Source organism: Manihot esculenta, chromosome 3 (assembly GCF_001659605.2).
Source record: "Manihot esculenta cultivar AM560-2 chromosome 3, M.esculenta_v8, whole genome shotgun sequence".
Lineage (NCBI taxonomy): Eukaryota > Viridiplantae > Streptophyta > Magnoliopsida > Malpighiales > Euphorbiaceae > Manihot > Manihot esculenta.
Genome location: NC_035163.2, coordinates 314,017 through 325,872, shown reverse-complemented (window position 1 = coordinate 325,872; position 11,856 = coordinate 314,017). Strand labels below are relative to the sequence as shown.

General features: G+C 32.0%; 2 protein-coding genes across 6 annotated transcripts; one reads left to right on the top strand and one right to left on the bottom strand.

Moving 5' to 3' along the window:
• Positions 1-1,865: 1,865 nt before the first annotated feature.
• LOC110612055 (protein ACTIVITY OF BC1 COMPLEX KINASE 1, chloroplastic) lies at positions 1,866-7,800 on the bottom strand. 5 transcript variants are annotated; one of them, XM_021752701.2, is made up of 14 exons: positions 7,193-7,798; positions 6,626-6,832; positions 6,351-6,440; positions 6,093-6,239; positions 5,530-5,694; positions 5,158-5,298; positions 4,897-5,076; positions 4,415-4,610; positions 4,063-4,190; positions 3,819-3,890; positions 2,859-2,971; positions 2,623-2,770; positions 2,443-2,512; positions 1,866-2,301 (listed from the first exon to the last, which is right to left on the bottom strand). In XM_021752701.2, exons 2-14 carry the CDS (start codon positions 6,785-6,787, stop codon positions 2,237-2,239), a joined length of 1,677 nt encoding a protein of 558 aa, XP_021608393.1. In that variant the 5' UTR covers positions 6,788-6,832; positions 7,193-7,798; the 3' UTR covers positions 1,866-2,236. The 5 variants fall into 5 exon arrangements, 4 of the variants coding, with proteins under 4 accessions (XP_021608393.1, XP_021608390.1, XP_021608391.1 ...); XM_021752698.2 differs by having other exon boundaries at positions 7,205-7,798; XM_021752699.2 differs by lacking the exon at positions 3,819-3,890 and having other exon boundaries at positions 7,205-7,798.
• LOC110610890 (glycosyltransferase BC10) lies at positions 7,562-11,543 on the top strand. The gene is made up of 11 exons (XM_021750962.1): positions 7,562-7,730; positions 9,257-9,633; positions 9,838-9,936; positions 10,023-10,123; positions 10,202-10,273; positions 10,383-10,473; positions 10,545-10,625; positions 10,825-10,884; positions 11,020-11,142; positions 11,296-11,334; positions 11,418-11,543. Exons 1-11 carry the CDS (start codon positions 7,562-7,564, stop codon positions 11,541-11,543), a joined length of 1,338 nt encoding a protein of 445 aa, XP_021606654.1.
• The last annotated feature ends 313 nt before the right edge of the window (positions 11,544-11,856 follow it).

The window sequence follows — 11,856 nt, the reverse complement described above, 5'->3', positions numbered from 1 at the left end:
TATTTCAAATAATAAATAAAAAATATTTAATTAATTTTATAAATTATACACTTTTTAAATCTTGTAAACTAAAAAACTTTAATTTCAAAATAAAAATTATAACTTTAATTTTATTTTTTCAGAAATTTAACATAATTTCTGTATATTATTTTAATTATTTTAAAAATGTAACTAACTTAATTTTGTAAAAATTAAAAAATAAAATATATTATACCCATTATTTTAACATTTTTTTAAAAAATTGTTACTTTTAAATTTTTCACCAATTAAAAATTAAAACAATTTATATATATATTAATTTAACTTTTTTATAGATGTGATTAATTTTAATTTTATAAAAGTTACTATGCAAAATATACTACACTATAAAATATAGTTAATTTTCAATTTTTTTAAAAAAATTAAAAATAAAATAAAATAATTAAACTGACATATTACACCTCTAATAATAATAAAGATAAAAGAATTTAATTATTATTATATTTAAATTAAACACAATAACAACAGAAAATAAAATTAGAATTTATGATGTTTATATAAATATAAGATGATTATTCGTTAATTAACTAAAAAAATTAATAAAAAAATATATAAATTTGATAATATATTTAAATCAATCCAATATAACCATTTAATTAAATTTATTGGTTTAAATTGAATTGGATTGATTGAATTTCATGGATTAAACCAATTAATTAATATCCCTAATTGTTCTCTCATAAATTTATTTTTTTCATTCATTTCAATAATTTTTTAATTTATTAGTATATTTTAATAATACAAGTTGTTAAATTTTTAATTGAAGCAGTATGAATAAGTAATTATAAAATATGATTTTGTGTATTTTAATTGTATTAATTATATATTTTTAATCCTTATAAAGTAAGAATATTTATAGTAATATATTTATAGGATAAGGACTTAAAGAATATGATAGATAAAACAAAAATATGCTAAAGGTTTAATTTAACATATCAACTATAAAAATAAAAAAAAAATTTACAACTTTCACAAACACCTTAAATCCATCATCTTGAGCCTTTCCGATTATTTAAATAATAATTTTTTAAAATGATTACTTTTTAATCTCGCTGGACGTTAATTCCAATGAAAAAAAATTATTAATAGTTTCATTGTTAAAGTACATTAAATTTATTTTCTATTTTATAAAATAAAGAACTGTAATTCTGTATTAGTATTTAACATGGAATCATAAACACATCATTATTTATCATGCGAGTAATGTTGTTTGAAAAACAAAAAGGATTGGTCAATTATATTTGTAGGATTCACTTAATGAAACTCGCTTTTATGTATTTATCAACATTTTATTTTCATTTTACGCAAACAATTTGTATGGAGCAGTAGGATAGCGTGAGAGAGAATTTTAGCCATTGAATACCGATTCAATAAGACGTTCTAAAAGTCCATATTTAAATACTAGACAAATTTAAAATACGTTAACTTTATTTTTTAATGCTTCCTAACAAATGTCTACTGATGATCTAAACACTATGTGCGGCACTATAAAATTTTTAGTTTAAATAAATTATAAAAGAATAGAGAGATTGAATCACAAACCATAAAAATATGGAAGGCTTCAAAAGAAGCACACATAAAAAGAAGTTTGGCCATCACCTTATTTTCCAATGATTAACTTTTCAAATTGCCAATTTTATGTGAAAAAAATTCAAAAATAAACTGTTAATTTTATTTCCATTGATATTTAAAATTAGAGGTCTCCTTTATTATTTATTTATTTTCGTTACATTTCTATATTTCTGACGCTATTTTAGCCAATTGTGTATCTAAAATGAGAGTCAGACGAAGAAGGTGGCTTAAAAATGAGAGTGAAAAACAAGATATTGTCTAAAGGAAATCATATTGTTTTGGAGATACTTTTATCCAAAATCTATTTTTCCTTCTAATTGTTTTCATACAACAAATAATTCACTAGGCATTTACAATTTGAGAGAATTCCCTCCGTAAAGGAAAAATGGTATGTCTTTTTGTTGGCATTGTATTTGCAATAGGATGCGCCTACTAAATGCTCATCCCTGTACAAGAAGTCTTTTTTTTTCAGGTGCACAATCAATTCAGATGTGCACAAAACTAAAATAATAAATGCACAAATTTCACTGCAAGTATTTGATCTAAGATCTGCTAGACTCACTTCTAGATAATAATGTCGAGTTTATAGCAGCTGAACTCTTTATACTGTTGCATCAAGCATTAATCATCTGTCAGATAAGACCGAGTCGCTCCATGAAAGAATGAGATCCCGGATAAATGCAGGAATGTCTGCAATTCAAAAGCATATAATTTCAGTAGCAAGGATTGAATATGATCAAAAGAAAGAAAGTATTTAGCTTGATTATGCCACGGAACAACTAACTCAACGGCAACAGGTGACCAGCATCCAAAAGGTCGATGATACTTTACCTCGTACAACTTCGACAGCTACCGAGGGTATGTCTAGTTCATCCTCAACCAGTTTATAAACGTCTACGAGCTACAGAAGAAAAATCGCATCTCAGAACAGATTAACGAATCCATAATTCGTGTCCAAACAATGGTATCTACAGCTTTTACATAAAAACCAGTTACACGCTACGGACAGACCTCTTCAATGTGAAGCTTTGAATCTTCAGTCAGAGCCAAAATCAGCTGTCTACGAATCACTTCATCAGTAAAGAAAAGACGAGCTCCATCTCTGATGGTGTCTGTCAGATCTAGCTTCCTTTCCACTTGCAACTTTCTTGAATTTTGCCTGATGAGCAACAATATATATCTGTTAAACTAGCTTCCTAAAAAACTATAGCAAAATTAGTTGTAATGGGCCATGAAATGATACAGACTTATTCTTTACTTGCAGTGCAGGGTTGCTGCTCATCCTAGCTACATTCTCCTTTGCAAGAACAATAAGTTTTTCAAGCCGTTTCCACTGGAAAACACCATCTTTAAACAACACCTGTCACAGAAAAGCAGATCATTACTGATTTAATGGCATTCAACTTAACCAGTCATTCAGTCAGCACTGCCCCATTACTGTCACTCAGCATTTGGACATGGCAGGTGTGTCCCTGTTTACCTGCCTTGAGCTCTGTCTTTCCAAACACTGATTCGCTTAAATTTCCTTGGCACAATTCAATCAAGTGTTATCCTACTCTTTTTAATGACAGATGCTGAAGAATCCTGTTATTATTTTTATACAGTGAATTTGCTATACTATGCGCCTTAGGGGGAAGTACAAGTAACCAAAACTCCATGACTGGTTATTCCTTCTATGAATTTCACATGGCATTTCATGAAAACTTCAGTGCTGCAAAGTAAATATTATATCTAGTTCTGTTTGATCATCAAAAATTAAATTTTAAAGGAAGCAGAGATCAATATGTTTTCTTAGAGCAAAGTGTCGCAGTGAATGATAAGAAATGCTGGCCATACCATATACATATCATGATGTGCCTTAACTTGGCCTTTTAAAAAGCCCATATGAAAGCAGTGTATTAGCATGTCAAGCCCATGTAGCCCCCAGTGGCAATTAAGAACCTTGGTGATGTGATGAGTGTATTGAGGACGAAAGACTGAAATACACCAATACACCGAGATTGGTTGAGAAATTTGCCAGTACACTTATTATAGTAAAGATAGTTTCTCAAGAGAACGGTAATTAGTTCATAGGTAATTGTCCTGGAGTGATTTTAGAAAGCTACATTTAATGATCTAAATATTAAGAAATAAATATGCAGTTGGTGCATAACCCTAAACCTTATATGCAGGAGATAAGTTGTAGCTAAGAATAGATTTCAATTCACCTCTATCAGGCGTTCACGAAGAGCTGGATTTGGGTCTGTCAGTAGGCGCTTTGCCACATATGGATAGGCAACCTAATCAGATGTTCAATGAAACTTTTTATTTCACAATGATCCAAGCTTTTCAAAAATCATAAACCTTGTACTAATCAAGCTGGATTAAACTATGAAATGATTACAAGCCACACACTCTTCCAATGCAATATAATAATAAAATATGCATAAGAAAAGAAAAGATAATCTTCACCTCAAGAAATTTAAAATCTGGCTTCAGGGTAAAACAGATGCCCTCTTGAGTCAACAAAGAACGGATAACAAGGGAAAATCGCTCTGGTATACGGATGGGATAATTATAAACCAACTGATTAAATTTTCCTGCAGTGCATACGCAGAATAGCAACTCGTAATTATTTTAATTAAAGTCTCATTATGAAAAGTGTTTAATCATTTAAAAACCCATCACAACTCTGTCGAATAGCAGTCATATGATTCTGTGACCATGGATATGGAAACATCCAGTGATATATTTCATTGTGTCAGGCTGTCAGCAGACAAATTAGAGTAAAAACTGAAACAAAGATTACAGGCCAAAAAATTACCTGTGACACTTCTGAAATTGAAATCAGAAAGTCCTTTCCCAACTGAATTCTGCCAAATTGCTTCCAAAGCTGGAATGATAGGAGAGACATCAGTTCCACTGGCCAAGAAGCCAAGCCTGGTGAAATCATTTGCCATCTCAACATAATCCTCATTTACAGCATGCACCACAGCATCAATCAGGATTTGCTTATTTTGCTGAATTATAGAAATCATGTCAGTATGCAAGGCTGAAAAAGTTAATTCTCCAATATAAGTAAAAATTAAGTAGAAGTTACAGTTTCCCACTTGATGCTCTAAGATAATTTCCTGCTATACTAACATTACTGAATGCTTAAGTGACATTCTCCTCTCTACCAATACATCATCACCTTTAGAAAAGGATAATATCATATCGCTTGTATGTTAAATCTAAGAAGAACAGAGGCCTTATTTTACATGGATATTGTCTTTTTCCTGCATGTCTTGGAAATCAACGCCTTACCTGACTAAGTACTGCAACATTCCCAAAGTCCACATATGCAATACGTCCATCTCGCATAGCAAAAACATTACCAGGATGTGGGTCTCCATGAAATAACCCAAACTCTAGCAATTGCCGCAAAGCAGCACTCACCCCAACTGTTAAAAATCCATTTACATCAATGCCAGCTTCCTTGATAGCCTAAGTTACATCAATCAATATGTTATCTCTTGAAAAAAGAAAAGAAGAGAAGAAGAAAGAAAGTGAACCATCATATCCAACCTGTGGGGCTGTGCAGCGAATACCATCTATCCACTCCATTACTAGAACACGCGAACCAGAAAGGTTTCTGTAAACCTTAGGAATTTTAACAGTAGGATCATCTTTGAAGTTTTCCAGGAAATCTTCAATATTACGGGCTTCCTGAGAAAGGAAACAGAACTATCAGTAAAATACATAAAAAACAAATTTATATAAAATATATAGATAAACACATTTCTAAAGGAGAGGAGGGAAAAACAATATCAGTTTGGCTGCCATGGGAATAGATATCAAGTGTACAAAAATCTGGGATATGTTTTGGCTCATGTTAACTCTTTATCTAGGTTTCTCAGTGTCCAACAAGATTATTAAGGACAGTTTTTTGAAAGATACCAAGGTGTAATCAAGCTCCTCCAACAGTTTCTCACCAAATTCATCAACTATCAGCTCAGCATTGCATCCCAATTTCTGTAAGCTGATGCCATTTAGGAATGAAGCAAGTGTTCTGAAAAGAAAAAGATCCCGGTAGATTATGGGCTCTATTTGAGGCCTTTGCACCTGCAAATAAAAGGACTCTATATTATTGACATGGAAAAGTTTGCAGTATCTTGATATATCCTGCAAGAGCAATTCTTAACACCTACGTGTTTGACTTCTAATTTAGTGAATACTGTGTCCAGCAAACCTTCTATATTTTTTGTCTTCTAATTTAGAACTCACTGTGTTCAGCAACCTTTTATAATTTTTACTCATACACTTCGTGGCGCACTTTACAGTTATAAAGAGTACGACTGTCATGAACTTGAATTGCAAACGACGAAGCAAGGTATTAGGTTTATAATAAGTGCCTGTTTTAATCATCAAATGTCTATTAGAAGAGCACAACGAAAAGAAACCAAAGATATCTTTAACAAGAAATTAACAAGATAGCTTCCCTACTATTAACCTCGTACAACCTTAATTGCAACATCCTCGCCCGTATCACGTAAGGTTGCTCGGTAAACTTGACCCAAGCTTGCAGCCGCTATTGTCTGTGATGAAATTTTAGTGAATACGGCTTCAAGAGGTTGGCCTAATTCCTCTTCAATAATCTTGAAAGCAACCTATAGAAATATTTGAACTAGTTATACAAAACAGTGTGATCCATGGAATGCTACAAGGAAATAGCCACATTGCATATGAAAACTAATTGCCATTAAAGCGCATGCCGTTACCTGATTGGGAAAAGGAGGAACATCATCTTGAAGAATGCATAGCTCGTTCATGTAATCTTCTCTAATGATATCAGGTCTGTTGGCAAGAACCTGTCAAAAGGCATAAATAATCAAGTGAATACTAACACCTAAAACTACTATGATGATAATTAAGAAATTCAGCCTCAAATTCAAGAAATCACAAAAAGAATTTGCAATATAAAATTATAGAGATTAAAATGGAAGAGAATAATTCAGAAAACAGACAAGTTTTAAGGGATTAACATGTAATAAACCTGTCCAGCTTTGATAAAAGAAGGCCCTAAATCGCACAAGAGGTTCCTCAGCTGACGAGCACGATATGGAACTACCTCTTCATCCCTTCCCACCAAGAAATCATACATCAAGGCAGACCAGTACAACCCCAAATTCCACACTATCTCCACTCCACGTAACATTAGAGACGCTATAGCCCCTCTAGATTCCAACACCTTATTCCTCACCTATTTTCACAAGAATAAGAAAATCATTCTCACATCAACTGCTAGGAACATGAAGTTGATTTAACATTATGTTTAGTACAAGTGAATAAAGAATTTATCTCATTTGCAAATGAATACTTGCAAATTCTAACGATTTTAATCAAGCAAAAAAAAAAAAGATAGGTTTACATTTCAAGTGATTAGGCATTTGAATTTGATATTGTGTTAGAAAATTTTCAATTGTTCACATGTAACACAACTCCAAATCCTCAATCATTTCAAATAAACACCTATCCTATCCAAACAGAGCCTTAAATTCATCCATAGCAAACAAGCTGTTAAATCTCAAAAGTCAAAACAAATATCAAATAGCTTGTATACTGTTATTCATACTGTCTCGGGAGAGTACTTCCGAAATGGCAAGCAGACTCCGCGCTCGATGTCGAGCTGCTCCATGGCAGCGCTAGACTTACGTAGCAACTCTGAAGAAGCCTTGTTCTCATTCTCTGAAGTAGACGCTACTCTCCGACTGATCCTAGTGCCAGAGGTGGCGGTTCCACTAGGGGAATTTTCAGGCGTGGACGCCACCGCTGCAAGACTCGAAACTCGAATCGGCAACCATCTGTTCCTCGTTTGAACCGTTGAGTGTGAAATCTGGGAACGTGTACGGCGGAGGCTTATTCTATGGCGCTCAGCGGGGAAAGATGGAGCGTTTATGCAATTAGGAAAAACCAAATCCATAGTGAAAGGATGCAGAACGGAGATGATGAGGTAGCTGACGGTTCAAAGCAAAAGTGGATTAACAAAGAGGAAGGGAATGATAACCACAGAATAATAATAAATTTTCGTAAAAGGCTTGAACTCTGCAAGTGTTGCCTGTCGAATGACTTTGCCATCGAGAATTTGGTTGCTTGCGCGGGTCTTCCACTTGAGTAATTTTATGGTGGATCCTGGTTCCATGTAGATTTTCTTCCACTTGAGTTGGTAGTTTTAAGAGTTGTGGGCTGTGGCCAATCAGCTAAGTTTTAGATTTTAGTTGAGATGTTTTTGCTTTCCTTTTTTTCCCTCTCTCGAAAGCAACGGTTTGTTTCTAAAAAAAGGAAAAAGCAACGGTTTTAATTTTCTCCTTTCTTCGATTATAGGTAATTTTTCAATAATAATTTATTAATACATGTCTATTTAATATTATTAAAAGAAAATTACAATTGGTGTTTAATAACAATAAATAATATGTAGTTATTAATTTTATATAAAAAATATGGTGGTGAGTAAATTCAAAAATAAAATTTATTATTTTTAGCAATATTAATTATATTTTAGTGAATTATATGAAAATGGAATTAAATTTCATATTTAAATATTATTGTAATTCAACTCAAATATTTATTAAAATTAAAATAATAAGCTAATTTTATCTTACCAAACAAAACTAATTTTACATTAAATTTTTAATATCATCAAGGATGATTTGTTAAAAACTATGTGTTTAATTTGAATTTCAACGTCAAGAATGAGTAAATCTTCTTTTCTGGGCTAATGACTTTTAGGATTTAAATTTACAGATTTATAATTAAACTCAACCATTTATTAATATGTTTACTAATTTTTAAATTAAATATTTATTTAAAATTTATACATGGTCAATATTATTAGATGCTGCTATTATAATATCGATACTATATAATAACAAGTCTAATAGCATTTAAATACTATAATTTATACAAAATTTGTATGCTATTTACTTTAATCATATATATAAATTTGTATATATTAATATAAATGTTTCATTTATATAAAGCTGTTACGTCTTTTCTTATATAAAAACAAGCTTAATATTAAATGTATTCCTCGTTATTTTTGTATAATTTATTTTACTAGAAATTTTAATCTTTAACATTTATTTTTTTATACAACTCAAATTTCTATTATAAATGTAAAAAATAAATAAAGCTTTTCCTAATTAAATTTTAACTGATTTCCTAAAAAAGACATTCTACTGGTATTAAAAAAAGACAGAAGAAAAGTCAAAGACAGAAAAATAGCACATGAAATAAATTCACGTATATGTAAGATTTGAAACTAATTACGTGGAAAATTAGCAGGACCAGTGATTCAGTCTGCAACTGCGAGCAATTTAAAGGAAGGAGACACTGAAATAGAGGAGAGAATGAACACGTGCTAATCACTACTTAATTGCCAAGTAATTATTATTATCATTCTCATAAATCATCATCATTTTCTTAATTAATTAGTTCTTCATCCCTGCATTTGTGCTTGCGCTATTCCAAATTTCCATTCTCATCACTCCCGCAGATCACCTCCATTTTCTTATATCAATAAGCTTTCTCATTTCTTCTTCTTCTTCTTCTTCTTCTTCTTCTTCTTCTTCTTCTTCTGCATTTCATATAAGAGCTATTTTTCTGTTGCTTTGATTGGATTGAGTAGGAAAAGAGTTGAGAGGGAGAGGCAATTTTCCAGGAGAAGTGATGTATCGACACCCTAGGGCACAGAATCTGAAGAGGGCGAAGAGGATAATTGCATTGGTTTCTGTGGTGAGCATTTTCTTGATAGGTGTATCTGTTTCTCGACCTGGAAGCTCTGCGTCCTGCTACTTGTTTCCTGCCTCTAAGAGTTGTACTTGGCAAGAGAAGCCTGAGATTATTCCTGCCAGGGAATTAACTGATGATGAGACTGCATCTCAAGTTGTGATTACGGAAATTCTCAAGAAACCTGTTATGCATTCAAATAACCCCAAAATTGCTTTCATGTTTTTGACTCCAGGCTCCTTACCCTTTGAAAGACTTTGGGAAAGCTTTTTTAAGGCAAGCCATTCTTTTCTTTTTCTTCATTTTCTTTAAATACAATGGATATTTAATAGATCACATCGGATTCATATAAAATCAATCTAGATAAGAATTGCCTTAATAATCTATAAGCTTGAAAATAAGAAGACCGTTTTCTCTCTGTATATATAAAAAAGTGAAGAAAAAAGTAATTAGGTTAACCCAATAGAGTTAGTTTGGCAGGGACATGACGATAGGTTCACTGTTTACGTGCACGCTTCTAGGGAAACAGCTGCTCATGTGAGTCGTTTTTTTATTGGAAGAGACATTCACAGTGAAAAGGTAATAGATCAAGCACTTTTCCGAGTTTCTTTCACATTAATTTTAGTTGGTAATTAAACCAAAAAAAAAAATGTTAAAACTTATAGGTGGAATGGGGAAAAATTTCAATGGTTGCTGCAGAAAAGAGACTATTGGCTCGTGCACTTTTAGATCCTGATAACCAACAATTTGTCCTGCTCTCTGAAAGGTATTTTACAACATATACAACTCTACTTCTATGTGTTGGCATAGTGAAAGAATTGTCTAATCCTTCGTCATTTTGCAGCTGTGTACCACTGCATACCTTTGACTACGTGTATAATTATCTCATGTTCACAAACGTTAGCTATATTGAATGGTATGCTAGTGGTTATTTTCTATGCAGTATGCCCACTAAAGAAAATTGAGAAGAAGGAGAAAGAAACACTAAAAACCTGTTATTTTCTTATAATCGTCTCTTTCTATAGTTTCGAAGACCTTGGTCCTGATGGAAGTGGCAGGTATTCAGAACACATGATGCCTGAAGTTGACAAGCAGGACTTTCGAAAGGGGTCACAGGTAAATTAAGTGTTCGTTCAAGGTTTTCAAATCTGGTAGGTTTTAGCTAAATTATAATTTGATATTTTCAGTGGTTCTCCATGAAGCGGCAGCATGCAGTAATAGTTATGTCAGACTTCTTGTATTATACAAAATTTAGGCTCTTCTGCAAGGTAACCTATCCCATTTTCTTGTCTAGATCTGATGCATCAATAAATTCAAGAGATATAAATACATAAAACTCATCATAAATCTTATATATTTTATACCTAATTAATTTTTTGGTTCTAGGCATAAAATATCTCATTGATAGTGCCATGCAAATTGAATACTAATGGTTGTAATCTTGCGTTTGTTTCGTTGTGTTTGAAGCCAAACATGGATGGGCGCAACTGCTATGCTGATGAGCATTACTTGCCAACTCTTTTTAATGTCAGTATAGGAAAGCTTAAACCTTTATTTCATTAGTATTTACATTTGACTCTGATTAAAACTCAATCTCTAAACTTCATAACCTGAAAATAAATTATATTCGTTGGTCATTTTGCTACGTCTTATATCATGTAGATGATTGATCCCAAGGGGATTTCTAAATGGTCATTAACACACGTTGATTGGTCTGAAAGAAAATGGCATCCAAAAGCTTATAGGTCCTCCGACATTACCTACGATTTGCTTAAAGAAATTACGGTATGCATTAATTTTACCTTTTTATAGTTGTGCATTATTACAACAATATAACTTATTTTCATATAAGATGGAGCTTATATTAATTGCAGCATTCATAGTTTTACCCTATAAACATAAGCATGATTGACGGAGTTACTTTCTTGCTCATTGTAGACTACGGATGAAGCCTTGCATCTTACAAGTGATGCAAAGGTATGGAATTTGTTTTTCAGTATTTGATTAAATGGTTAAACATGCTACAATTGAATTGGGTTATATTTATTTTGCAAGTGCAGAGAGTGAGAAGTACACCATGTATGTGGAATGGAGTGAGGCGACCTTGCTATTTATTTGCTAGAAAGTTCTATCCAGATACTCTAGATAAATTGATGTTCCTTTTATCCAATTATTCAACAATTTAGGAATTTTTTTATGTTGGTTTTGAGTAAATGGCAAGCAAATACGTATGCTAATCCAATTTGTTATTATTTACTTTTAACAAAGATTTCATTTCATTTTTTACCAAAAAACAAAAAGATGTCATTTCATTTCATTTCATTCCATTCCATTCCGTTGAAGGAAATTCAAAAAGATCAAAAGGATGTAAGCTAGACATAGATGATAACTAAGGCAATTTATCTCTTTAGAGTGCTTAACGCCCTCTCGCACCATCACTATGTCTAATAGTTATACGAATTTGTGCTAATGGCAAGTTTTTAAATATAATATATGAGC